We start from the raw sequence: 27,007 nt of genomic DNA, 5'->3' as shown, positions 1-27,007 counted from the left end.
ATCCCCACTCTACATGGGGCTCATCCGCGTTCTCATTTCTCTTCGTCGTCTGGTCTAGGTTCAAAGTTCAACTGTGATGTATTAGCGAATGTTCATGGGCGAGAATATCAGATACTCACAGAGTTCCCGTTGTATAGCTGATGGTCCCTCCGCCGATCATCTGGATTCTGGAACCCTCGGACACGAGACCGGTCCTGGGCGGCTTCAGCCTGGGGCTGCGCCTCAGGAGTGTCCGGCTGCTGCGGTCCTCTATTGCCACCAAGACCTATCAAGCCGAGAATCCAGGTCAAAACGCCCAGAAGGAGGCGAATGATGCGAGTCAGAATATTGTTGGAACCGCCCTCGTAAGCTGATGAATAATGCGCCACGGGGATGAGGACCAAGGTGGATGACGGGGCGAGCCCTAGCACATTCAAGTCCCTTGATTCCTCCGTCTCGTCGATATTCTTGTTGGGCAATGGCGTCAAGACCTGTTTGAACGTGTAGGGAAGGCTCCCATCCTTGCGATTTTCGTCGACCCAACTGCGCACCTCCTTCAGCGTTGACTTGGTTGGAAATCGCGAACGTAGAGTCGACCCGTCAAACAGCCTGACTTGAAGTGCCGTCTTATCACCGATTTTGGTCGTCGACGGCAGCTTGCTCTCGGTTGCGCTGGCCAGTGCTCCCACCACATCCCCAGTCTTTTGGCTGTCAATCCTTTGTCTCTCGCGCTCAGCAGCACGCTCGCGCCGCGCCGCCTTGTCGTCCTCAATGCGCTTCAAGATCCTCCGACGCTCCTCTTCATCCTGCTTCCTCTTCTTCCTCACAAGCTCCGCTTGCTTGTGGGCTCTAGCAGCATCAGTATCCGCTCCGGCCTCGGCCTCAGACTTGGCCTTCTCCTGAGCCTTTGCCCGCTCCTCCTTTGCCTTGCGCTCGGCTTCTTCCTTCTCGGCTTGTAGCCGTGCAGCCCGCTCAGCCAAAACGCGCCGCACATTCTCTGATGTCTCTGCTTCTTGAGGTACTGCGGTTTGCTGAGAGCCATCCTGCGCAGACTGGGAAGTAGATGATGCCGACTGGGGCGCAGTAGGTTGAGTTGCTGGAGGAGAAGCGCTGAAAGCAGTCTGGATACGGCGGATAAAGTCGTCTTTCTTGACCCCTGGGGTGATGTACTCTTTCAACTCGCCATTTTTAATGATGACAATGGTAGGGGTCTGAGGCAAGGGGAATATTTGCGAGAGATAACCAGCCTCCTCGGAACCAGCCTTGAGTCGAAGGGCCACCGCTTGGTTCTTCAGCAAGTCGCCCAACTACAAATTGTGAGCGAAAAATGATCGTGGTACTAAAGGCGCGAGGGCTTACCGAATCATCCTGCAGGAATTGGTGCTCCCAAGTCTGGCTCTCATCATTTTCGTCTGCCTTGGTCAGTGAATGGGCTTCTCCGCAAGTCTCCAGGGTGGTCCGTACCCGTCACGAAGCAGAGGACAAGCTTCTGTTGCCCTACGGCGGTAGAAATACCCTCCTGCAATGACCCCTGGTAAAACATATTCCAAGAAGGAATAAAATCCCGTGACAAGTGCTCCTTAAAAGATGGCGATTCGACAACTTTTGCTGCGTGGCAAGATGAAGCTCAGCTGGCGTTTGAGCTAGGTCAGCCAACGTGGCTCAAAGAGAGTGCTCGTTGGGCGGTGGGCCCTTACCAATCAGAGAAGTCTCCGCACAAAGCCGATACGTAGTGTAGAAAATACAAGTGGGGAGCGGCGGTATATGATAGATCGATGAATATTCTCGAATTGCGGGGCTTCCAGAGACACAGGTTTATAACAACCGGAGGTGCTCTTGTCCCAGGCCGGGTTTGTATGTTCGGAAGAATCGTGATGCTGGAAAGCTGTGGAACTCATATGCGTCACGACGACCCCAACCCAATGCTGACCTGGCAGAATTCCCTGTAGAACAAATGCAGAAGGCGGTGAATCCCCCCACCATGCCAGGTGACCACCTTCCTTCGACCATCATTCGCCCGCTGGGGCTTTGCTAGTCCACGACGACTTTGCAGCAAACTATCATCACGACGAGCAGATATCGTGAAAAGACATAGCCCATTAAATATTATACAGTCCGCTACTACTCTTTACCCGTACTAAGTGTATATGAAACATTATCTCGGCCCAAATCAATGCCGTCCCTCTGCAGAACTTGACCTCTTACCACCTCGCATTCACTCACCTTCTTCACTTTCTTCCAAATCGCCTACATGAGATAGCCAGAATAGAGACCAAATCCATCCTGCCTTTTCCTACTTTTCCCAGGCGCACGCTCGCTTTGTACGGTAAATAACACTGATATCTCACAATCACAATATGGTAGACGTTATTACTAACAAGCAGTATCTGTAACCATACAGTAATTCGCCCAGGCCCCAGTTCATTCGATTTCATATCATGACCAAATGAGACGGCTTCAACTCCTGGCGGTATAATATTTATATCATGATAAACATGTAAACTCGAAATAAAACACCCACAGCATATCTTCCCAACACTCACAGGTCAATTTAGCAGTGTTTCACTTGCAGTCAAACCTAACTCCTTCCTCCTACTCATACTCATACCAGTAGCATGTATGGATAGCGATTCACTTCGACCACTCTATCTTTAATGGAATTTCACGACAACAAGCCCACAAATTAAGTCGGAAATAAAGTATTAAAATAATAATCATGGGCTGTTTATTTGATTCAAGTATCAAGTAACATCTTTATTTCATCGAATATTGTCTAATTTGAATGGTGTTCTAGGGTAAGTTCACTTGCCGCTCACCAGAATGTCGGTGGGGCGCAATCCAACGTCTCGCGGGAACGACATCATCGCCCGACCTCGACTTTTCCTCCCGCGTCACCCTCACCGAAGCTCCACCACAGCACCGGCAGCGTCATGAACACCGCGAAACAGCTGCTGCGCAGCTTGCGCACCCTGCGCACAGCTCAATTCGCAGCCAGCGGGCCCGAGTGCGCCCGCACGGCGGCACGCCAATCCCCCATCCGCGCCCCCCGAAGACCCTTCTCGTCCACCCGGCCGCGCTCCGCTAGGCACGAGCAGCCCGTTGACAGCCCGGAGTTTGTCTCCATCCTCGACGGCCCCCCCAAGATTGTCCGCGCCGGCCGCCGTCACGGGCCGGGCCTCATCATCCTCGGTACGTTTGTTTCTTCGCCTCCAGACACGAAAAGCAGCCGCCTCGTCCGATCGAAACTAACCGCCCCAATCTGCGGCAGCCATCATCCCCATCACGGCCTTCGCCCTCGGCACCTGGCAGGTCCAGCGCCTGGGGTGGAAGACGGAGCTTATCGCCAAGTTCGAGGACCGCCTGGTGCGCGACCCGCTGCCCCTGCCGCCGCACATCGACCCCGATGCGATCCACGACTTTGACTACCGCCGCGTGGTCGCCCGGGGGAAGTTCCGCCACGACCAGGAGATGCTCATTGGGCCGCGCATGCGCGACGGGCAGGACGGATACATGGTGGTGACGCCGCTGGAGCGCGAGGACGCGTCGACCATCCTCGTCAACAGGGGGTGGATCAGCAAGAAGCACCGTGATCAGAGGACTCGTCCGGACGGCTTGCCCAAGGGCGAGGTCACGGTCGAGGGTCTCCTGCGCGAGCCGTGGAAGAAGAACATGTTTACGCCTGATAACAGGCCCGACAAGGGCGAGTTTTATTTTCCTGACGTCAAGCAGATGGCTGCCCTGACGGGGAGCCAGCCCGTGTGGGTGGAGGCCACTATGGGTAATGTCCCCCTCTTTCCAACCTTTCCAAAGAACTCCGTCGCTAATATTTATACAGAGCCGGAATTCATGCAGATGATAGACTATGAGACTCGGGGGATACCGTTTGGCAGGCCCGCCGAGGTCAACCTGCGCAACAACCACGCCCAGTACATTTTCACCTGGTACACTTTGCCCCCATCGTCTCCGGATCGTTTCATCGTAGCGCTAACCCCGTCATAGGTACGGTCTGGCCCTTGCTACATCTATCATGATGTATATGGTCGTCAAGAAGCCGTCATCAGAAGTCGCTCGTCGTGTCGGCCGAGCAAGCAGGAACGTGTAAAAACAAAGTCTAACAAACCCGTTGTACGAAAATCATGTAATCTCTTGCCCTTCCTCGCCGTCGTCGTCTCGACGTCGTTTCTCCCGGCGTTTCTTGGTGGGCTGGGGTAAAGGCATTCTCAACTCTTGGAGAAGCTCCCTTGGGAGGTGCTTCTGTGCGAGGGAGAACATTGTCGATGTAGAACCAATCTGTCGTTGTCTGTACAATATTAGTGTTAAGGGGGTGGTGGGAAAAGAAATGGGATACCCGGAATAGACAAACCTGCGCATGAGCGTGACAACGTCGCTCTCCTCAACCGTCTTTCGCTTTGCATGGTGGGCGTAGGCACCGAGATCGTCCCCCAGCTGCTCAAAGAACCAGTCCGACGCCTGCGTCAGCGCTGTGAGGGTATCGGCTGGTATTCTGGGGTTGCTGAGACCCGAAGACTGCAGCGCCGTCTGGGCTACTCTCTTGACGAAAGCCGGAGGCAGGGAAGGGTACTCGATGCCGTGGCGTGATATGCGGTTCTTCATTCGCGGGGGCATGGGTTCCCTTTTGGTGCTGGGCATTTCCTGGTGGTGTTGCTGGGTCGCGGTCACCTCTATGTCACCTCCGCCATCACTGGATACATCGCCCGGTGGTATACCGCCTTCATCGCTTCTGACCGAAACATCATCGCTCGGAGGACCTTGGTCCCAGATATCCTCGGCAGGTTCCCGATCCGAGAAGTCGTCTGCGGAGCCCGGAGCGTCCATGGGAATATCTTCGGCCGTAGGCTGGTCGACGATGGGCGAAGTTGGCTCAGGATCCATGGGAGGTGCGGAGAGCACAAATGTTCCCGAGGGTTCGTCCAGCGCCGGTATATCGAAGCCAAAGCTGCTGTCACCGCCAATGGTGGGGTCATCATTTCTGCCGCCCGTTAGCCATGTTCTCCTTCCTACCCATAGCTTACTGCCTGGAGCTCCTTACGGTTGAAATCCTTCAGCAGTGACCTCCTGGCCCTCTGGGAAGATGTTTGATGGCCGGCCCAAGTCCTCGGTGAATTCGTCGTTACGGAACACGTCGCTGGCGCGCATGCTTCCCATACTCTCGCGATGGAACTCGGACTGCTGGTCGGGGTCGAAGCGCCTGGCGAATTCCACAGACCTCATGGTGATGTCGGATATGCGCGGCTGACGCAATGGCTCCTCGTCGTCATCGTCGTCGCTCTGATCAATAGGCAGGGAGAAACGAGGCCGCTTGGGGAGGGGTTCGTCATCGTCATCTAGTTCATAAGTATCCTTCTCATGAATCGATGTGAAGCCCGAAGACCTCATCCGCGGAGGTCTCTCAGGCGGGGTGTCGGAGGATGCTGATGACGAGGACGAGCTTATGGGCTTGCTCTTGGGGGCGAGGGTGGATCCAAGCCTGCGCAGTATGTCCATGGGAGTCTCGCGCTGCTCCATCTGGCTCTTCCTGCGGTTCTTGCCCGGGGTGAAAATGGCAGTGCGACGGTCGTTGAGGGCCCTCCTGGCGGCTTTGGCGTGGGGTGTAGGTGCATTGTTGTGGGCGCCGCGGGGACCGCCGGAGGCAGAGGTGCCGCGGCGAACAGAGTTGAGGAGGTCTCTGGATACGGAGCGGTCGAGGGGCGTGTGGACGGCGGAGCGAGGTGTTCGCGATGGGGTCTTGCCGGCGACTCTGGGGTTGGTGGGCGTGCTCGCCATGATGGCGGCGGGTAGAGGCGCGTTCGCCTGGCGGGGTTGTTTGAAGTGCGATGGGCAGAGGCTGGGGGCATTCACTGTTGGAGACGCTGAAGACGGGGTCTGAGGGTGACTGCAAGGGGTTGCAGGGGCTGCGCCGGGGTGGTTGTTGGATAGGGTCGGTGGGCTGTCGATGGTTTGTCTTGGGAGGAGTGACGCGATGGCTGTTGAGACGCGACAGAAGCGTCAATTGACGTGGGGTCTGGCTTGGCTGATCTTGCAGGGATCATGAAGGGGCTCCACAGGTGGGAGGTACGTACCTAACTTACACTGCACACCACCATCAGCACCGTCAGCACGATGAACCCCCGCATGTCCGTACCCTCTTCTCCGCCAGAATACCTGACGCTATCTTGCTGTCTTCAGGGCGTAGGATACGCCGCCCTAAGATGGGCGATCCGTTAAGTATTGCTAGCGGGATCATAGCCATACTGCAGCTGGCAGCCAAGGCGACAGGCTACATCAAAGATGCTCGGGGCGGCTCGTCTGATAGGACCCGTCTGCGCGACGAGCTGCGGAGTACCGTCTGCCTACTAGAGATGCTAAAAGACCGTCTCGACGATGATGAAGACGCTGAACTAGATGCTGCCTCGGTACCTCTTGGGCCGCTGAGCCACCCCGAAGGGCCCCTCTTCCAGTTTCGACGCCTGCTGGAGGATATCATCGCGAAGCTCGTCCCTCAGGGAACCTTGCGCCGACTAGCCCAACCTCTAACCTGGCCCTTCGATAAGAAGGATATTGCGGAAATGCTCTCGACGCTCGAGCGGCTTAAGAGCCACTTTTTGCTTGTTATGCAGAACGATCTCGTGTATAGAGAAGCCGTGGACCCAGTAACACTACGAGTGATGCTAATACCGCTGCAGGCAATTGGCAAAGATCTCAATTCTGAAGCTGGAAAACTTCGACAAGAGAATAGAGACAGCCGAGTCAAAGGCGTTGGAGGAGGAGATGCAGAAAATCATACGGTGGATTAGCCCTCTCTCCTTCAGGGCGCGCCATGCCACAATCCTCGAGAGCGTACAGCCCGGGACTGGCACCTGGTTCCTCGAGCATGATAAGTTTTTGCTATGGGCTAGGGAGGCAACACCTCTACTTTGGTGCTCTGGTATTCGTAAGACTAGCCCCTACGGGAAGACGTACGGTTGTAGGGCGCATAATGTGCTAACGTCTTATAGCCGGGGCTGGTAAGACGGCGCTCATGTAAGTTGGAAACTTTCGTGGTTCCACAACCGATATGTCATTAACGCAATCCCAAGGTCTATGGCAATCAACCACGTCAATAAGATGGACACAGTACCTGATGTTGCATGTAGCTATATCTACTGCGATCATAATCAGCGCCATGAACAGACACAGACTGCCCTTCTCTCGAGCCTGCTCCAGCAAATCATCCAACAAAGGACTACGGGCACGCTTCCACCGGAAATATCATCTCTCTATAACCTTCACCAGAAATACGGCACACGGCCGACCCTCTCACAGATCACGGAAAACCTCCGCAAGCTTCTCTCCGAACTGAGAGTCGTCTACGTCATTATAGATGCCCTTGACGAATGTGCAGAGAATGAGGAAGAAGCGCTGGCGTTTATATCCACTGTCTGCTCCCTGGGACCCAAAGTAAAGGTTCTTTGTACCTCACGACCCTCGGCTACCTTCAAAATATACTTTGAGGGGTCCGCGACGCTCAATATATCGGCTCGAGATGATGACATTCGCAAGTTCCTGGAGGCGCAGATTCAGCAGCATCATAAGCTCCAGCGGCATACCAAGGGCGATCCAACACTAGCCGAGGATATTGTGACTTCTGTAATACAAGAATCTCAGGGAATGTAATTCTCGCACTCGGCAGCCTCTTAGCACGATAATGCCTCCTAAGTGATCTGACTGTCTTGATAGGTTCCTATTGGCGAAGCTGCATATCGAGAATCTGTCTCAGAAGATCAACCGCAAACAAGTTCGCTCATCTCTCCGGACACTTCCGACAACATTAGATGCCACATATCTCAACGCGCTTGAGAGGATCTACAGCCAATCACCAGATACCGTCGAGCTGGCACAGTCTGTTCTTTTCTGGGTGGTCTGCGCCAAAAGAGCACTCACCGTGCGCGAGTTACAGCATATCTATGCCACTCAGGAGGTCGACGATGAGGTAGCCCTGGAAGATGATGATCTGCCAGACAGCGAAATTCTGATGGGCGCATGTGGCGGTCTCATTGTTGTGGACGGCGACCATCTAACCGCCCGCGTCGTCCACTACACAGCACAGCAGTACTTTGAGCGGTGCCACGTACAAGAGCTGATGACGGCAAAAATGAGCCTGACACAGGCTTGTCTCACGTACCTCACACTGCCTAACTTCTCCGATGGTGTCTGCACCAGTGACGCCGACATGTCCAGGCGCCTTTTGGACTACCCATTCCTGGATTACGCCGCCAAGTACTGGGGTTCCGAGGTTATGGATCTGAATGTGGAAGCGCTGCTGGAGCCTATAGTGGAGTTTGCGTCCAAGCCCGTATCCATCGATGTGGCCAACCAGACGTGGAGCATCGGCACCGGCCGCCATCGACAATGGAGCCAGGAGTATCCGAGAGATGTGCCTCTGCTGGTCCTCGCTTCTGCGTTTGAAATGCCCCGTATTCTGTCAAAGCTCATAGCAGATGGTCACGATGTCAATGGACGGGGTAGTGATGGGGAGACACCCCTCATACGGGCTGCCACGTACGGTTGTAACCAAAATGTCAGATTTCTTCTCGAGAACGGGGCCAACGTGGATGCTCGGAACTACGTGGACCAGAGTGCACTCTTCAAGGCCGCAAGAAAAGGTGACCGAGATGTCGTCCAGACGCTTCTCCGCCATGGCGCAGATGTCAACATGAGAGCCTCTAGTCAGTGGACAGCACTCATGTCAGCTGTCTCAAGTGGTAGCATAGAGGTTGTGCGGCTCCTTGTAGAGCATGGTGCGGACAAGGAGGCTTTGACTGTATGGGGAGACTCTGCCCTGAGCATCGGCACGCGGAATGGCCTTGAAGAGTTGGCCACGTACCTCGCGGACCAAGGAGCTGTGCTGCCGCGAGGACCCGCTGGGCGTCGGGCTTCGCTTGTTGCATCCAGAAAGGGGCTGGTCAAGCTGGTCAGGAGGCTCACAGCTGATTACAGACCTGTGGCTAGCCTTCCGCTGCAGCGGCAGGGGACGAAACTTATGGGAGGGCTACCACAGGTCGAGGAGGCTGCTGAGGTGGAACCGCCCCCCGAGACCGCCCATAGTGACGATGAGGCCTTCCTTGAGCTCCTGGAGGCAGTAGGGCATGGCGTTGGTTTCTTAAGGCGGTATAGCCTCGCTGGGCGGATCGGGAAGGGCCATTTCGCCGAAGTGTTCTCGTGCTCCAACCGGGCCACCGGCGTGACCTATGCGGTCAAAGTATTCGCCGTCCGAAAGTGGGAGGGTTTACGGATCCAGGATCTACGCCAGGAGATTGACGCTTTGAAGAACTGCTCCCATCCGGGTATTGTGCGTTTCATCGAAGTATTTGCCGAGTACGAGGAGAAAAAAGTATACATGGTTCTAGAGCTGATGCCGGCCGGGGAGCTCTTCCACATCATTGTCAGTAGGCAGAAGCTCACCGAGGCCGAATCCCGGACCGTATTTTCCCAGATCTTCTCTGCTCTGGAGTACCTAGTAAGTAGAAGCACGCCCCCCCTGCCATACTGTTATTATCAACTAACTTTTACCAAGCATGGGGAAGGATGGGTTCATCGGGATATAAAACCGGAGAATATCCTAATACTGGATGCAGACAAACTAATCATTAAGTTATCAGACTTTGGACTGTGCAAACAACTCGGAACGGGAGAGTCATTTACACTCACGTCGACTTTATGTGGCACACCTTCGTGTAAGTCCCCTGCTGACTTTGGACGGCCGTGTGTGTCACCTAGGAACCTATGTTGACCAAAACGATGCGCCAGACGTTGCACCAGAGATCCTTGAAGAATCCTCCTCCAGGCGATATGGCTTCACCGCGGATATTTGGTCCTGCGGTGTCGTCCTATATGTCTGCCTGTGTGGCTTCCCGCCTTTCTCGGAGGAGCTTTACAGTGCCGAATTCCCCTACACTTTGTCACAGCAGATCAAGTCTGGCCGGTTCGACTACCCGTCTCCATACTGGGATCCAATCGCGGACCCTGTGCTGGACCTCATTGACAGCATGATTGTCGTGGACCGGGAAAAACGGTTTACGGTGTCCCAGTGCCAGAATCACCCGTGGGTGTCTGGCACTGTTGAGTCTGTGGTGGAAGATGCGGTCCGTTCCACAAGCCCCAAGATGATGGGGCAGCCCTGGCCGCGCAATGGGAGTCCCTCGGCGGTATGATGCTGAAAATCAAATGGCACGATTTTACGAGCTGAGCGATGTGCGTGGATGTAGTAACGAAGTCATTCTAAGCGTTGGTACTGATTGAGCAAAGCGGCCCAGTTATATAGTCGAATGGCCTCCATAGGTAGCTGGCGACCCATCCAGATATTAACGTAGTTCTATAATGTACTGGACTGGAAATAATAGATTTTGAATTACAACTCCGCCTCGCCACGTGGGCCGATTGCCGCCGCGATCCGCTGCAGTCCCAAGTCGAGGTACTCCCTCTCCTGGGAGAAGACGATCCGGAACCAGCCGGGCTTCTCGGAACCAAACTGCGCCCCCGAGGCGAGAAACACCTTGTTCCGCAGGAGGGAATCCATGACGACCTGGTCGAGATCCGCCTCTGCCGCCTGGGGATTACTCCGGCGATACGCCTTGCCCAGATCCACCCACAGGAAGAATGCCGCGTTGGCCCCCGGGGTGTACTCGATACCATTCTCCCTCGCCCAGGCAGCGACATACGCGTAGTTCTCACCCAGCAGCCGCCTGTTCTCGCGGATATAGCTGTCCACCCAGGCGTCGTCGGCGAGGAAGCTGGCGGCCGCGTGGTCGGTCAGGGCCGACGTGGAGCTGTAGAGGGTGACGGGCGTGAGGGCGGCGTGCAGCCTGGGGTTGGCCTGGGAGACGATGGCGCCCAGGCGCAGGCCGTTGGCGCCAAAGTCCTTGGAGATGCCCCAGATGACGTGCACGTAGGCCGGGTCGATGTGGGCGGCGACGTCGAGCGACAGCACCGACTCGAAGGGGTGGATGGCGACGGCGGTGTCGACCGTGTTGGTGAATGTGGACAGGGCGTAGATCTCGTCGCTGACGAGGTGGATCTTGTACCTGCTGCACAGGGCCAGCAGCTGGTGGAGGACGGCGCGCGGGTAGCACCGGCCGAGGGGGTTGTGGGGATGCGCGAGGATGAGGGCCGCGATCTTCTTCCCCTGGGCGTGGGCCTCTAGGATCTTGTCCTCGTAGCGCCTGGCAGCCGTCTCGCCCAGGGGATCCTCGCCGTCAAAGTCGACGGTGAGCAGCTGGGTGCCCATGCGGAGGGTCAGGTCGGGGACGAAGGTGCCGTAGAAGGGCTTGCCCAGGAGGAAGCAGTCGCCGGGGTCGCCAAAGGCCCAGGAGGTGTGCTCGACGGCGGAGCTGCAGCCGTTGGTGACGGTGATGTGGTCGGCCTGGACGGGGGTGAAGGGGTTGAAGTGCCTGGTCAGGAAGCGGGCGAGGGCGGCCCGGAGATGCTTCTTGCCGTCGCCGTAGGTGAAGTCGTCGTTGGGCAGGGCCATGTGCTTGTGGATGTGCTGGGACAGCGTGTCGTGCATCAGCGTGTTCTCGGCGATGCCGAGACTGACGTAGCCATGGGGATTGGACTCGGCGTGGTACATGTCCTGGAGCACATCCCAGAGGATGAGGGCGGGGTTTGGCTTGGCCAGCTCTTCTGCGCGGGCGGATAGAGCCATGACTGTGGCGGCTGTGGGCGTGCGTGGCTCTTGGTCGATGCTGATCCTGGGGACATGTAGGGTGCTTCACGATGGCAGCAGGGAGGATGAATTGGAGGAGGGGAAGAGGTTGTTGGCATGTCGCGTTGGTGGTGACGGATACGGAGTACTACTAGTTCATTCCATGCTTGCGTGCAAGTAGGCTTCAATTAGCAAATGCTAACTGGCCCCACAGGTGCGCGTCCGATACCGGGTGTCTGGGAGCCCTTGCAAGGTGTCTTCTGGTGACGCTGAATAATGTGCGGGAAACTCTAATATCGTCGATTGACAAGAAGGTTTTCATCGACCCGCCTCCCCGGCGCTCCCCCCGGACACGGCCGATCAACCGGGCAATCGGTCATCGGGCCGTGTGGAGCCCTCATCGGGATGTAACTGTCCCCAATGTCTCAGTTGGCCCTGCATCTCTTACTCGTCCCTGCTCGTAGCCCAAGCCCAGACAGCCGACAGCGCAGCCATCCCGGCACCAGCTGCCTGCACCACAGCATCCACGGCTGCGCTCTGCAACGTCGCAAAGACGCTGCCCGAGGCGACGCTGCCGATCGCGGGATGCACTGCGGCCACGGCCAAGCCTGTAGAACTCATTAGACGCGCATCCATGCAATACGGGTGTTGGGGATTCTCTCATACCTGTAGCCACACCGGCCGCGCCAAACCCTACTGCTCCTAGTAGTGGAGTAGTGACAACCGCTGCCACAGCCGTGACGAGGATTCCGGCGCCAACAGCAGCAGCAGTGTAGGGGTGCCGTGAAGCTACATGTAGTTTGACGACCTGCGAACTGTCAACTGCTGGTGTCCTCTACTGATTTGCTGGCCGCCAACTTACTCACGCTGCCATTTTGTCTGCCACTGCGGCCATTTTTCGCCAGAGGTGCTCCCATCTTGCTTCTCTTTGCAGGGTTGACCTGAGGGCGGGATCCGCAGGCGTTCTCCAACGTCGAGTGCTGTACTTTCTGGTCTGACCAAGGGCGTTGCGATGGGCACAAAGTTTGACAATGAGTAGAATAGCCACAAGGTCAGGTTCAGATGAGGAGAAGGCAGATGTATTTTGTCAGGTTGAGCATTTGATCCTCGTACTAGCAGTCACTGCGGCCTCACTTCCAAGACAACCGGCAGTTGAGATGTGTTCAGCCCCCCAGCATCTGAAAGCGAATGAAAGGCGATCCAGCGGCGGCTGATTGCCAAATTCGGCAATTGGCGACAGCGGATGGAATCCCACCACACACTCGTCCATGTCATTTTGATAACCCCCAACAGTCACCTTGCAAATTGGTGTGGTATTATTACGAGCACAGATAGGAAGAGGAGGCATATGGTATTCCAGGTTCAAGTCTTTCCCCGTCCTTATTAATGCTGTAGGTCTGAGTATGCCGAGTCCTGACAGGGAATCTCGGCGTTCTTGTCGTGGGGGGCTTCATCCACACGCACCAGACCCCTCGCTCCCTGTGCGCTAATATTACTCGCAGACTCACAGTGGCCATCTAGCAGACTAGCACGAACTTCAGGGACCAGAACTCTGTCATGTTAGTGGAGCCGATGGTCCCTTAGCGGTGGAAGCCACTGGAACTGGTGCATTTTGGTCATTTTGGTGCCTGTTAGCGTCCACGTGGTGGCGCAGGAACAAGTTATCGGCCCAACCACGTCTTACAGCCATCTTATCGCAGCAAAAATTGTTTTACGCAGTCCACAAGTCCACAAGTTGCGATAATAATAACCCCGTCTTTGTCCCTGCGAGGACCCTGTCCCCGTTCCCCAGATCTCGGGCCACGATCGTCGGCTTTTGTCCATCTTCCCCTCTTACTCACCCACTGCCGTCCACCGTCTGGCGGATAGAGAATTAGAGATCCAATGCAACCCGCGGGGTGCCGGCCTCCCGCGCCGAGCAACCTGCCTGCCCTGCGCACCCTCGACTCCCTCTCATCTGCCCAGGTCTTTGACGCCCTCCAGGGCCTCGTCCGCCTCTACTGCCCCCTGTCCTTCCATCTGGATCCCCGTGCCAGCAAGACCCTCGACGATCCACTCGTCGACTCTGGTTACGCCTCCGGCGCAGACGACGACCATGATCATGACCAGGATGCCCTCGCCACTCTCCGCTCCGACGCCTTTGAGCGCTCCATCGCCGAGCGCTGGCTGACGGGCTTCATTGCGCGCGCCGAGGCGCTGCCGTGTCTCGCCGACGACGACCACGCCCGCGAGCGCGCCGTCGAGGAGGCCTCCTGCGTCCTCGAGTCCTTCTTCGCCAACGCCTCCGAGGATGAGCAGGCCCAGGAAGAACTGGCCGACTTCACGCGTGACTTCTCCTTCCAGGTATCCGCTCCCGAGGGACAGCAGTCCCCGGAGATCAGCGTGCGCCTCAACGACGGCCTGGCCGGCCGCAACTCGGACCAGCCAGACGATGTGGGCCTGCAGAGCTGGGGCGCCTCCATCGTCTTCTCGCAGCTCCTGTGCGCCGAGCCGGGCCGCTTCGGCCTGTCAGCGGAGGAGGCCCTCGGATCCCCCCCCGCGCCCCGGATCGTCGACCTGGGCGCCGGCACGGGGCTCGTCAGCCTCGTCCTCGCCCAGCTTCTGCCCCTGCTGGGCCTCGCGGACGCCACCGTCATCGCCACCGACTACCACCCGGCGGTGCTCGACAACCTGCGCGCCAACATGGCCGCCAACCTGTCCGCGGCCGACTCGGACCGCATAGCGGCCGCTCTGCTGGACTGGTCGGCGCCGTCGCGCGAGCCCCCGCTGGATAAGCCCGCCGACGTGCTGCTGGCGACGGACGTCGTCTACGCGCCGGAGCACGCAGTCTGGCTGCGCGACTGCGCGACGGGGTTCCTGGCCCCCGGGGGTGTCTTCTGGCTGGTGGCCACGGTGCGGGAGACGGGGCGGTTCGACGGGGTCAGCAACACGGTGGCCGCGGCGTTTGCGGCCGAGGATCGACCTGTGGGGGAGGACGGGCGACGACTGACGATTTTGCATGAGGAACGACTTGAGAAACGAAAGGGCATTGGGAGGGGGGATGAGAGCGCGTACAAGTTGTTTAGAATTGGGTGGGCGTAGCATGTGGGCATAGCATAGCATGTGTGGATTGTTCATAGACGATACAGGGCATAGAGGCATAGACAAGACATGACGAATAGAATAGACATTGCACCAGGGGTCCTGGATATTATTGTTGACATCATTAGTACACCACTGGTGAGCCTGGTGGAGATCAGGCGTGATTACGGATAGGATCCTCCGCGATGCCGACTTCCGATCCCCAACTCGCTCACAAAAAGATCGACGACGGAACCCGTAACCGTTATCCTTTTTCTCACGTGGAACGAACCGGATTATCGGCACAAGCGACCTGGATCAAATCCTCAGCTTGCAAAATCACCGTTGATCTGCGGCTGGAGCCAAGCCCTGGAGAATTTAGAAGCCGCAGATCCTAGAGTTTCGTCGATGACGACTACGAGGGCGATTTGACGGCCCTACCAACAGGCTCCACCGTAAGCTTGCTGTGGGCACGATGCCATCATAGCTTGGCCCCCTGTCGTGCAAATTCTCCGGTTTTAGGATCACTGAGCCTCATAATCTCCAGTCCCCAAGGTGGAGGAGTATCCTGGTCCGATAACTCAAGTTCCCCGGACCGTTGGCGTCGGGTGCCTGGAAATACCCGTCGGCGCCCAAAAATAGGTCAGGCTTGCCACTCTACATACGTCAGAAGTCGGATGGCTGTTATGTGCTACGTATTACGGCTGGGATGAAGGAAGTGATGAGCTATTGCTGCTTCTTCCAGTCAAGGGTTTGCGTCATGGCCATGATAAAGAGCACGGAGCTCCGAGTATAAGTACCAGCCCGTACTCTGAACTCTGTTAAACTTCTTGTTCATCAGAATCACCAGCTTCACCAGAACTTCACTAGTTGCCCCATCGCACGCACTATCCCGCCCCCCCTTTGTGCGTCAGCTCCAACACAAACACGCCTTCAACATGCTCTCTTCCGCACTTTCTCTCGCCGCCACTGCCCTGCTGGCCATCCAGCCTGCTGCTGCAGGCTTCGTCGTCTATATTGGCTCGAGCAACGATGGCGTCCCCGGAGAGGGCACCGGTGGCGGCGGCATCTCGTCCAAGACGGACATTGCCATCTTCTTCAACGAGAAGCCCAAGGGCTGCGACGACCCAGGCCAGACGATGAGCGTCGATGGGACACAAGACCTGTCCAATGACAATTCGAACGGCTTCATCTGCGATGGCTGCGGCCAGAACGAGGATCTCCACGAGGAGTACCCGTACCGGTTCGAGGTGCGCGACGACCAGGGCGACGTCTTTGACGGCGGCCTGTGGTTCAGTGAGTAACCCCCCTGTCGGCTAGAGGAACAACAGATGAGACTTACTCTTCCCCCCCCCTTTTACCTGCAGCCCTGTACAAGGACGAGGGAAAGCATACGTACGGCATGTACGACCCCGATGACAAGAGGATCGGCGACTGCGAGATCACCGACGACCGCGACTCGCTGACCTGCGCTCATGCCATCTTCGGCATTGATAGCTCTACTCTGTACTGGTCATGTATGTTGAACCTCCTATTCCAGGTATTCTGATGTATGGACTCGCTGACACAAGGCTGTAGGCGATACCGACCACACCATTGTTGACTCTAACTAGGCGGACGACTAGGGACGGCGTTGGTGTTGGATAGCAAGTTTTTAACCTGGGATGTTGGTGCTGTATGGTTTTAGTTATATTAAGCGACAATGTGTAAATATAACACGGTACCTGTTTCTCTCAATTATCCGTTTGGTCATCAATGATTCCAAGTATTAAACGTGGGCCGAGTTCATACTCATACTGCCTGTATCTGCCTGTATCTACTTGTATCGCTGCACCTATGCATGCCAAACTCATCAAGAGCGTGCGGCCTCAAAATACATGCATAATACCACAGCATCGCTAACTTTGTATGGGACATTCTATTTATTGCGCTAAGAGCCGAGGTGGTTCTCTGTCCTATGTCCTACGGACAAATAAAAGCTAATCTCCTACGCATCTACGCATTCAATATTTCCTTCTTCCATCTTTCACAGTCCTCTCCACTGAAGGCCGCCCACACTTGGCGTCCGTCAGTCTTCTGGCCCTGGCAATATGTCAACAGATGAGGACACAGACATGGAAAGCGGAGAGGTCAACCACGAGTTGGATCCCTATGGCGACACCATCCTTGTGCTTTGTAATGCGAACGCCCCCTTTGCCGTCTGGGATGACCCCGAACGCATGAGCATGGCTGCTTCTCAGTATGAGAAGGCAGACTTTCCAGCGTCACCTGCTTCTCAGGATGGGACGACAGACCCTCCAGAGCCACCTCACATCCGTTTCCGTCTCTCCTCCCGGCATTTGATACTCGCGTCTCGCTATTTTGAGAAATTGATGGAGGGCCCTTGGGACGACCCTGCCACGAGCACAGGCCCCGAACCGCTCCATATCGTCCACGCGTATGATTGGGACGAGCAGGCGCTGCTGATGCTGATGAACATTATCCATGGGAGATCGAGGGAGGTCCCCCGGCAGCTGGACCTCGAGACCATGGCCAAGTTAGCCGTACTGGTTGACTACTACCAGTGCTTTGAGATCACCGACATCTATGCGGAGACATGGCTCCGCCATCTCCCTGAAATTGAAGACGCCTACAACCGTGATCTTATGCTCAGGTTTGCCGTGTCTTGGGTATTTCCAGAGAAGAAGGCGTTGAAACAACTGGCCCAGGGTATCGTTCGCCAATGCACAGGTCCTATCAAGACACTTGACTTGCCGATACCTAAATCTGTAGTTGGTGAGTTCGACATCCTAGTGTCTGTCTTGCCAATTTCATTGAGTCTAACGACGAGCACCATAGATGAGCTTGATTCATTTCGACAAGATATATTGAAGCAGTTGATGGATCAGATTTACATCCTCATCAATAGTCTTTCCAGTCCAGATGGATGGACGGGGTGTGGGGAGGCCTGTGACCTCATGCTCCTTGGCAGTCTGAGTAAGGCCTTACATGCAAAGGGCCTGCTGCTCACGCCATGGAAGGCACCCTATCTGGGGTATAGCTGGAGAGACATGGGTTATTTCTTCATCGACGTACCACCTCGCCCGGATTGGCACAGACACCTGGAACCCAAAACTGGAGTCTACCGTGGAACCAAGGACGTTGCAACGGGGCATTCATGCACTGTTGGCAACCTGTTGAAGCACAAGTTCCAAGAGTTGGGGGCGGCTCTCAGTGAATTCGACTTGACAGGTGCTAGGGAGAAATTGGCTTGCGAGGGACAGTAAGTGATGAACTGCCGAAATAGGCTTCGAAGTATAACAAGCTTGCTAACGGATACCGAAGCGCTGTCCGATGGTTTGACCCTTAGTCCACCGGCAATCTCCACCGACCTTTGGTTGCATCTGTTGTGAATTTGAATTAAGAATAGGGCCTGGCTTTCAGAAACAGACTCCCTTGTTTTCCTTGCTATCTCCTTCTTCTTTAACGCCTGGTTTCTATCTCTACCCATCCTAGTACTATTTTCTCCCAATCCCAAGGGGAACCCTTTTCCCCTTTAGTCAAGATGAGCACTTAGCGGCTTAGCGGGAGCAACTATGAAGTTTGAGGCCAGATCTACCCCCGAGATCTAGTCAAGTCACGCCCAAGAGTGCCCCGAGGCCGAGGGAAAGGTCGTAAGCACCTGTGACTCACTCTGATGCCCATCGTCGTGCTTTCAACCATCGTGTCTTGTCGGTACCGTTATTGGAATATTATAGACAGGCACTAGCTTCCCCGTTGCTTGTGCGTTACTCTAGCCCTCGACAGCTGCCTAGGTAGTCAGGCGTATTCGACCGAGTCCCTGTCATGATGGCATGCACGCCCTTCTTCCTCGTGGGCGTCGCTCAGGGTTTTCCGGGTCGTCATGTGCACCTTGGGCGGCGTAGCGGTGGTTGGTGACTTCTGTCTTGGCGCCCTATCCTCTATAAGGAACACGATCATGAGCAGAAGATGCGCTATTGTGGTGGGTAGGGAGTCAGATCTAGTCTATACATATGCTATGCCTCATACAGTCCGTATAGAAAGCTTTAATATCGTATTATGTCGCATTATCCAAAACAATGAAATTACTTAGATGATCTATTTATCGAATATCTCGACTTGATCGATCGAGATTTTGGTTGAAGTGGAGGATTTGGCGTCGTATTCTTATTTCTCGAGGCGATACGGCATCTAGTTCTTACGGGACAAGGACTGCCATTTTATCGTATGCGTTACTACTCGGCACTCATGCTATAGTGCTCTGGCCATTTCGTGCGCTTATATCAGATTTTTTTTTTTTTTGCGTATTTAATACGCATATTTCGCAATCTTTTTTGTATTTGGGAAGAGTCGGGATTTGCGTATTTGTTACGCACATGTGGTCAATATGCTGCTGACTGCATGACTTGGTATCCCTTTTCAGTTTCCCCGTAAGGAGTGTGATTGGTGTTAGGGGGGCATTATAGGCGTACGTACGTCCCGTGGGCAATTCCTGAAGGAATCCGCTACGTAACATTGACCTGAAGAAGCACGCGATGATGGTGTCTGTGAGACTATTGGAAGATGTAAGTGCTTGGTTAGCAGCAGGCCAGGTTCTTTTGCCAACATATAATAAGCCATGTTCCCTAGACCAGATGATCGAGGCGCTTCTATCCTGTTTCATAATTGTGCTTTTCCTCTGAAATCCCCACCACTGTGGGTGTGGTCTAAGATCCATTATGAGGTCTCTGTCGACGCTGCTGTCCGTCGCTGGGCTTTTACTCCAAGGCCCCATTGTCGTGACCGCTTCCCCTAAGCCGGACGCCCCCGCAAAGTCCAACGATGCTTTTCCTTTCTCCGATTTTGACCCTGATCATGGCCCTGCACTATTTCCGCGTGCCGATGATAGGATTGGCTTGAGAATTATGCCACTGGGTGCCTCCATCGTCAATGGAGTGGGATCCAATCCTGAGCATAACGGGTTAGTCTTGAAGTTCCTTGCAGCCAGGTATCTAATCTAACATTGTGATTTTCCAAGCTTTCGAGGGCCATTGCGACAGGCACTAAGGTACAATGGCTTCCCGGTGGACATGGTGGGCGGCAGGCAGGACGGAACCATGGACGATAATGTAAGTCGAACATCCTCTGCAACAGCTCAGGCATATCCAAGAACTGGATCGGGTAAAAGGAAACCAGCTGACAAAAGTAGGATAACGAAGGCACTCCGGGCGCCGTTATCTCCGAGACGCCGGGACACTTTGACAGATCGAAACCCTTCAAGCCCAATGTTATTGTCCTGAATGTAGGCACTAATGATGCCAATGGAAATGTAGACATTGCCGGTGGAAAGAAGCGGATGTCTGATTTGCTCACGCATATCTGGTCAGCAGACGACATGGCCAATTCATGCATCATGTTGTCGACTCTCATTCCCAGTGGTTTTGATGGTGGCAAGAAGAATAACCCGATCCTTAACGGATACTACCGAGAATTGGTTGATGAGCTGAAGGACCAGCATTGCATCTACTTGGCTGATATGGATCCAACCAGCGGTCCTGCACAGGGCTGGATCAATCCGAGCGGGGACAACACTCACCCCGACAAGGAAGGCCATCGCAAAATGGCCTATGTATTCTGGCAGGCCATCATCAGAGCATACAACGACGGGAAGATCCAACCTCCTGTACCCATCACCGAGGAAGACCTGAACCCCCCTAGCTGCGACAAAGAGTATGGTTCAGGCGAAGACGGCGGCGTGACGCAGCCCAGCTCCGGTGCGGACGACGGGATCTATTACCATTCCAGCACAAACGAAGGGGTCATCTGGGAGCATACCTCCAAGTTCGACAAGGGCCAGTTCTTCTTTGCTGCCCTATACGGCCGCAAGTATGACGACTTTGTGGGATGGTACGAGGCTCCTAATGCCCCCTACGACAACCTATTTGCTGTGTGGCGGAACACTGGAGGCAAGTTGGAGAGAATTGCGGATCTCGACCCGGATCTACACTGCCTTCCAGCGGGAGTCAACTTTATTGACATGAACGGTACGTCAACCTATCCTTTTTTTTTAACTGTACATGGAGCAAGGGCTTATAGTATGTAGCCGACGGTCTTGATGACATTGTCTGCATTGGCCCTGATGGCGATGCCTACCTCTCCATCAACCAGGGCGACGGCACAGACTCCAAGCCGCCAACCTTCAAGCGCGTCAGCGAGACAGCCGAAATCAAGAAGAACGTCGGATTCAAGCAGAACCGCATCCGAATGGCCGATATAGACGGAGACGGTCGCGGCGATTATCTTGCTATCGACGATGGCGGCAACATCCAGGCCTGGCGTAACGGTTGGGTCGACGACATCCCCAAGTACTGGCAGAGCTTGGGCAAGCGATTCGACGCCAAGGGCAAGGGCAACATCACCGGCGTCCGGATGCTGGACATCAACGGCGACGGCAGGGCGGATTGGCTCTGGGTCAGCGATGTTGGTGAGGTCGAAACTTGGACTGGCTCGAGGACGTGCCAAAGCGGCAAGATTGGCGACGGACTCAAGGTTGACTGGCGCCAGGGCTTTTCCAAGGGCCAGTCGAGTGGCTACACGCATGCCGGTGTCGGGGGGCTCAACCCCCAAGGTGATATTCGCACGCGCATCCTCTTTGGTCGAGTCTGGGGCGTGCCGCAGGACTTTGGCAACTTTGGCCGGAAAGACTACGTTTATCTTGAACACAGTGAGGCAGACGGTACCCACTCGTTCAAGATGAGGGCCTGGAAAAGCTCGGGGTTCGGCGGCACCAAGGTCAAGGCAGACGGGGACAAGTACTGCAACATGCTGGGTCATGAAGATGGCAGCGAGGACTATGTGTGGACGTGGTCGACCGGCAAAATGATCTTGCACCCCAACTCTGGCAAGGATAGGATCTCGGAGGGCGAGTCGTATTGGGGCCCCGAGGAGACCATGTTCGACCCTCAAAACGCGATTGGGAAGAATCTGGACCGCCGCGACTTGCATCTCATGGATTGGGATGGCGATGGGGATTGCGATATTGTCTGGACTGATCCTGAGGACAATAATAGGCCCTCGGTATGGCTGAATGAGTACAAGACCACCGGTTCGTGGTCATCGCCCGACACGTGGAAGTATTACGCCAACTCAGATTCTTCCGCATCGGGTGTCTCCTGCGCTGAAAAGCGTGGATTCAACCTCCATGATCACGCGGTCCAGTTTGCGGACATCGACGGCGACGGTCGAGATGACTACCTCTGTATCAAACCCAATGGTTATATTTCTGGGTTCCTTCACAAGGCCGAAAACAGCTGGGAGGACATCGGCCAGATCAAGTTTGCCGAGGACAAGGACCGTGCCAACTTGCGATTCGCAGATGTCACGGGCGACGGCTTTGACGACATGCTCTGGGTCGACAAGTTCAATGGCGATAGCTTCGTCTGGTACAATAGGGGACCTGGAAACCCAGCGGACCTTGGTGGATCGTACATCCACTGGGAGAAGAAGGGCAAAGCCATCTACAACAGCGACCGTGCTGGGACCTGCGTCTACTTCCCCGACCTGGATGGCAGCGGCCGCGCTGATATCCATGTCATCAGGAATGTGTACAGCAACGAGGCGCAAACGTGGTTCACGCCTTCTTGCCACCTAGTGAACAACGAGGGCGACGGAGAAAGCTGCTGCGATGACCCCAGCCTCCCTGTCCAGCCTGGCACCACCCCTATCGGCCCTAGCAGTTAATGGCGACAGCAACTCCGTACATTTGTACAGTCGAGAAACGGCGACGATCCCTACAAGCTCGCTAGCGATGGTTAGATGTGACCCAACGCTGTGGTTTTTACTGTCAACCCTAGATCCGGGTCTGGCGGAGACGGTTGTTCAACAACAATGGTAGTTCTATGATGACTGACAAATACCCAGACTTCTTGTTATTGTACTTCTTGAAAGATCACCAGCCTACTTTTCTCGTTCTTCCCATACTTGCCACTCTACGTACATATTGCTATCTCACTTCATTATATATCAACAGTAAGTTATCACAAACTGCTCAATATAACGTAAAATTATGTAAGGCCAGTACTAAATAACACGGATAGTCTTATATCGCGTCCTCCTGTCTGAGTGACGTGCATTTTAGAATATGCGAGACATGATTCTTGTAAGAGAATTTAATCTAGTTCCATAAATCAACTCGCTTGCAATGTACAGCTAGTATAGATTATGTAAAATTCAAGCTTCTTTATTTACATCATGAATACATAATAACGTAGAATACCATGAGGTTCCTTGAGGAATGAAATAATTATTTGAATAGAAAGGTATTTGTCTGATATATGACTTGTAAACCTTCTGCTACATGCTAACCGTATATATATCTAAGCCTTGTAAACGAGTTAATCAACTATTTGAGGTCATCGACATCATAAAAATAAAGACCTTTTAAATACGAATCGCCCCCAGGCATTATAAAATTATTGTGATGAATAGAGAGTAGGTTTTGGAATAGTTTTTGATAGGCCACCGAGTAACCTCAAAAGTGACTTATTCGACTGGGGTGGTTCAAACGGGATCCACTACTCCGTTGTAGAATACAATGGGCGGCAGGAAACATTCACTCAGACGCTCACGTGCGAGTAGAGACGCAAAGTAAGAATGGGATGTTCTTAAATTCTTTTCTCTCTATCCAGAGGGTGACAACTCCATCTCTCTTAGCGGTGACAGGCTGGTAACGTGCTGTCCAAGATATCTGCTGTCCACGTCTAGGTAGTTTGCGGGATGGCATGAAGAGTCATGCCCACTTAGCAGCTGCAGCCGCAAGCATCGCAGTTGCCCTTGCCGCAGGCCATGTTCTGGGAGCACTGGCTGTCGCTGCTGCAGCTGATCCAGTCGCCCAGGCCACCGTTCTCGGCAGCCCAGCACCACTGGCCGGAGCCGGCGTCGCCGCACGACTTGTAGCACCAGCCGTCCTTGCTGCAGCCGGGGGTCTTTCCGTACCAGCAGTCGCGCTTAGCGAGGAGGGGCGAGTTCTCCTCGTTCTCGGAGCTCAGCTTGCTGGGGTGGTCGGCGCAGGTGCGGATCTTGGTCGGGTCGACGCCCTCGGGGAGGTTGGAGAGGTCGACCTCCATGACGCCGAGGTCGCCGCAGACGTCCTTAGCGGCAGGCGAGGCGAAGACGCCGGCGGCGTTGAGGGCAAGGAGGGTGACAATGGTGAACTTCATTGTGAGGGTGGGAAGATGGTTGTTAAGGGGTTGTGGTGGGAAATGTTATTGTTGCTGTGTGGTTGTGGTGGTATTGCTTGCGGTGTGATGAGGGATCAGAGTCGGGTTAGAGGAGGATGAAGGACCCTTTTTATACTATTATACTCTTCGTTTTTAAGCGCTTTAACACCGATGTATGGAGCACTGCCTCTAAAACAAGATCTCACGAGTTGCCTCTCCAATACGGGTACTTCGCATGGTCCTACATGGATGCTTGGGTCTCCGCGCGGGTATGGGCAAAGGAATCACAGCTCCAGAAATTGCTACATATGGAAGTTGCGAAGTATGGTGCTGACGGACCTGAGTGGCTTAGCGAGCCCCTGAGTCCGTTCGCCAGTCACCTTACGTACATGAATTATCAATTTACTTAGACTAATGCAGTCATCTGGAAGTACTTGAGATCGCCGTGTATGCATGTGGTTAAGATCAAGCAAGCAGCTTGTGGAACTGATAGGGTAAAGAGTGTTCTGATACCTGAAATGATGCTTATTTTCATACCAGCAGACATTAAGAGTACTAACTAGGCAAATCAATGTCTCGGGGAGAACGGCAGCATGTGCAAGCTTGCCGTCACGTTCATACTATGTAGTAGCAAAGCCCCATTTGTCACCTCGGTCAGACTCTGGCTTGACAAAACAAACCTGTGGTCCAATGAGTACTAAACCTTATTTGGGAGTATGTAACTAGGTAGGAAACTACTAGCATTGCTTGGATCTCCTTTTCCCAGGAAGTCCCTACCCAAATATAGATTGATGTAACCCCGTTTCGTGGGCCCGCAGGATCCAGCGATCAGTGTATGGAGTAGACCCCGGAGATACTGTGTCTTAGTCTAAGTGTATTTGGGCTCGTAATCTTTTCCGACCCTATTCGTACATGTACTCGACGTTCCCCATGCATGTCCTCCGCATCTGGAATTATGTAGCGCTCCTCCCAATTTCGAAGCTATGGGGTGGAGATGTCATTACACCTTGATCTCACATGGGATTGGAAGGCTGGCAACTCGATTGTAGAACTAGAGAGACCTGTGGAATTGTTCATGGAATGATAACCGATCATTTGACACTTTCTCACTGCATGTATTGCCCATGTCTGATATAACCTGCCCATCATCGCACCTCAAACTTGATCTCCCATATACCAGGTAATCTCGCCAGGCAACAGTGACGACGTCGCTGGATGAATGTGGCACAGAGATGGGCCAGTGTTACGTTCCTTCCTGCGCCAGCCCAGGTTGTCTCATCTGTCTGCAGGTGAGAGGCCCGAGAGCCCGAGACTCCATGCACGCATTGGGGGATGCCGTCAGACTTGACATGCATACATATGGTACGAGTATCAATTTGTATTGGTAGACCTTTCAAAGTTTCACATTCCAAACAGGCCCTACAAAGTGACGACTGGCGAGGAATGCTAGCCGACGTTGCAACGGACCAGGATGATCCATCGGCTGGGCATTCTTGTTTTAAGCGAGGAAGGATTGATATGCAATCACAGTGCCACATGGGTAGATATTCCTCAAAGCCACACAATGCTTACAAGGAGGTAACATGTATCATCAAAAGTCCCCAATGACACTCATTGTCTCCGTGACAGCTGATGGCAGGGGAGCTCTGACGGACAACCAGACTTGAGGGGATCAACACGACTAACCTAGAAAGGATTTGGGGTCATTGGACAAGGTTCAATTTGACCGGTGAGATGGCTGAGCGGCGTCAGCGACCACCCGTCGAGTGGCCGTTGCATCTCCATTATTATTGGCTCGGTCGTTAAAGGCCGACACATCATGTATGAAAGAGCGGGAAACAGGGTGGAGCTGGGGAACCCCGGTAGTCTCTCGGGCCATTTTCCCTTCAAGCTGGTCTCTTTATTGGGCCCCTCGTGGGACACTCATGAGGTAATCGGGATGCCCCTAGCGCTGATGGAGCGGCTGGGCGGCTCTAGTGCTGACGGGCTGTTGTACATGATACGAATGCAAGGGGCCGGAAGCTCGGTGGAGGATCGACCGGCGTGATTTGGCCCAGGAGTACTCGAACCCTTAAGAAACGCCTGTACGAGTAGTATGTCCCAACTTCATGTCCAATCATGTTGGCGATAGGAGGATACGAGCCGGGGAGCCTCGGAAGTCGAGAGTGGCATACGGGACGGACGGGGGGGGGGGGGGAACCATGAGGTCTCCTCTGCCCTCAATCAGCCGCCAATCCCCGCGACCTGCATTCGAAGCATGCACTGTCAGAGTGCAGAAGATACAGGGTCTCGTCGTGGTATGAGGCTTGCCGCTTGCCACCTGTGATGCGTAGTATGCCAAGGGATGACGGCGTCTTTGCGACGGTGGGAGGAGAGAAGAGACCTGGACATTTTGGGTGAGGCGATGAAAAAGTACCGCATGCATCGTGCAGCTACTACCCTTTTGGAGTACCCTTTTGGAGTCATAATTCGCCGAAAAACTGCGGAAACGCGAGGTCTCCTCGGAGTTCAGCGGATCGCATATGCTGAGACCCGGGGCCGACGACCCGACCTCCCCAGACAGTTCCCCAGTAAATGTGGCATCCTCCACCGGCCAACGTCCGGAACGTGCGAGGAGTCGTGGCTGATCAGATCTGCTTGGGGGCCGGTTCTTCAATGCGTGTCTCAGGTTGGAGTGGAGCGCCATTGACTGTCCCAGTGATGTTGTACTTAAACCCAAAAGTTTCCAAGATGTTTTCTTATGGCTTGAGTGCATACGGGGGCATGGTTAACAGTACGGTGGTGCATTCTTAATTTCGTCTCGCGCTGGTCGGAGATGCACGAGTACTCGTATATGCATCGTAATCCGACCTGAGCCTAGGACCGGCTGGTTAGCTTTATAAGCTCTGCCAGAACAGAGCTTAAGGTAAATTAATTACCATTGGATCGGCTAAGATGTGGAAGAACCGAGATCTACGGCAGTCTCCGAGACCTCTGCACTGCTACCACATACCGCCTATAGCAGTGAATCGGAGTAGCGCACGATGCTACCCCGTACATTGTGCCCTACGGTGGAATGATGGCTGAAACAGACATGACGGGGGTTAGGTAA

At 54.5% G+C, this 27,007-nt stretch overlaps 9 protein-coding genes across 9 annotated transcripts; 5 read left to right on the top strand and 4 right to left on the bottom strand.

Moving 5' to 3' along the window:
• Positions 1-32: 32 nt before the first annotated feature.
• On the bottom strand, positions 33-1,522 carry ACO1O0_005596 (ubiquitin-related domain-containing protein; the record flags this gene model as incomplete). Its single annotated transcript, XM_083195011.1, has 4 exons — positions 33-71; positions 120-1,286; positions 1,339-1,391; positions 1,444-1,522. 4 exons carry the CDS (start codon positions 1,520-1,522, stop codon positions 33-35), a joined length of 1,338 nt encoding a protein of 445 aa, XP_083049924.1.
• A 1,387-nt stretch (positions 1,523-2,909) lies between these two features.
• Positions 2,910-4,081, top strand: SHY1 (cytochrome oxidase assembly protein SHY1; the record flags this gene model as incomplete). The annotated part of the gene is made up of 4 exons (XM_083195010.1): positions 2,910-3,168; positions 3,248-3,757; positions 3,815-3,920; positions 3,979-4,081. The coding sequence occupies 4 exons, from the start codon at positions 2,910-2,912 to the stop codon at positions 4,079-4,081; spliced, it is 978 nt and encodes a 325-aa protein (XP_083049923.1).
• A 32-nt stretch (positions 4,082-4,113) lies between these two features.
• On the bottom strand, positions 4,114-5,763 carry ACO1O0_005594 (centromere kinetochore component CENP-T-domain-containing protein; the record flags this gene model as incomplete). Its single annotated transcript, XM_083195009.1, has 3 exons — positions 4,114-4,279; positions 4,343-4,969; positions 5,030-5,763. 3 exons carry the CDS (start codon positions 5,761-5,763, stop codon positions 4,114-4,116), a joined length of 1,527 nt encoding a protein of 508 aa, XP_083049922.1.
• Positions 5,764-6,188: 425 nt separating this feature from the next.
• On the top strand, positions 6,189-10,169 carry ACO1O0_005593 (uncharacterized protein; the record flags this gene model as incomplete). The annotated part of the gene is made up of 5 exons (XM_083195008.1): positions 6,189-6,607; positions 6,663-6,935; positions 7,056-7,628; positions 7,696-9,475; positions 9,780-10,169. 5 exons carry the CDS (start codon positions 6,189-6,191, stop codon positions 10,167-10,169), a joined length of 3,435 nt encoding a protein of 1,144 aa, XP_083049921.1.
• Positions 10,170-10,366: 197 nt separating this feature from the next.
• ACO1O0_005592 (pyridoxal phosphate-dependent transferase) lies at positions 10,367-11,659 on the bottom strand (the record flags this gene model as incomplete). The annotated part of the gene is made up of 1 exon (XM_083195007.1): positions 10,367-11,659. The coding sequence occupies one exon, from the start codon at positions 11,657-11,659 to the stop codon at positions 10,367-10,369; it is 1,293 nt and encodes a 430-aa protein (XP_083049920.1).
• Positions 11,660-13,543: 1,884 nt separating this feature from the next.
• On the top strand, positions 13,544-14,740 carry ACO1O0_005591 (putative methyltransferase-domain-containing protein; the record flags this gene model as incomplete). The annotated part of the gene is made up of 1 exon (XM_083195006.1): positions 13,544-14,740. One exon carries the CDS (start codon positions 13,544-13,546, stop codon positions 14,738-14,740), a length of 1,197 nt encoding a protein of 398 aa, XP_083049919.1.
• Positions 14,741-15,657: 917 nt separating this feature from the next.
• Positions 15,658-17,985, top strand: ACO1O0_005590 (uncharacterized protein; the record flags this gene model as incomplete). The annotated part of the gene is made up of 4 exons (XM_083195005.1): positions 15,658-16,015; positions 16,087-16,236; positions 16,820-17,494; positions 17,558-17,985. 4 exons carry the CDS (start codon positions 15,658-15,660, stop codon positions 17,983-17,985), a joined length of 1,611 nt encoding a protein of 536 aa, XP_083049918.1.
• A 1,452-nt stretch (positions 17,986-19,437) lies between these two features.
• On the top strand, positions 19,438-22,438 carry ACO1O0_005589 (uncharacterized protein; the record flags this gene model as incomplete). Its single annotated transcript, XM_083195004.1, has 4 exons — positions 19,438-19,679; positions 19,737-19,827; positions 19,908-20,742; positions 20,802-22,438. 4 exons carry the CDS (start codon positions 19,438-19,440, stop codon positions 22,436-22,438), a joined length of 2,805 nt encoding a protein of 934 aa, XP_083049917.1.
• A 1,058-nt stretch (positions 22,439-23,496) lies between these two features.
• ACO1O0_005588 (uncharacterized protein) lies at positions 23,497-23,916 on the bottom strand (the record flags this gene model as incomplete). Its single annotated transcript, XM_083195003.1, has 1 exon — positions 23,497-23,916. One exon carries the CDS (start codon positions 23,914-23,916, stop codon positions 23,497-23,499), a length of 420 nt encoding a protein of 139 aa, XP_083049916.1.
• Between the last annotated feature and the right edge of the window lie 3,091 nt (positions 23,917-27,007).

The sequence above is a fragment of the Amphichorda felina genome, assembly GCF_050947745.1.
Source record: "Amphichorda felina strain 45539 chromosome Unknown scaffold_5, whole genome shotgun sequence".
Taxonomy (NCBI): domain Eukaryota; kingdom Fungi; phylum Ascomycota; class Sordariomycetes; order Hypocreales; family Bionectriaceae; genus Amphichorda; species Amphichorda felina.
Note: the sequence above shows the minus strand (reverse complement) of the source record. Positions and strands in the feature narration are given on the sequence as shown.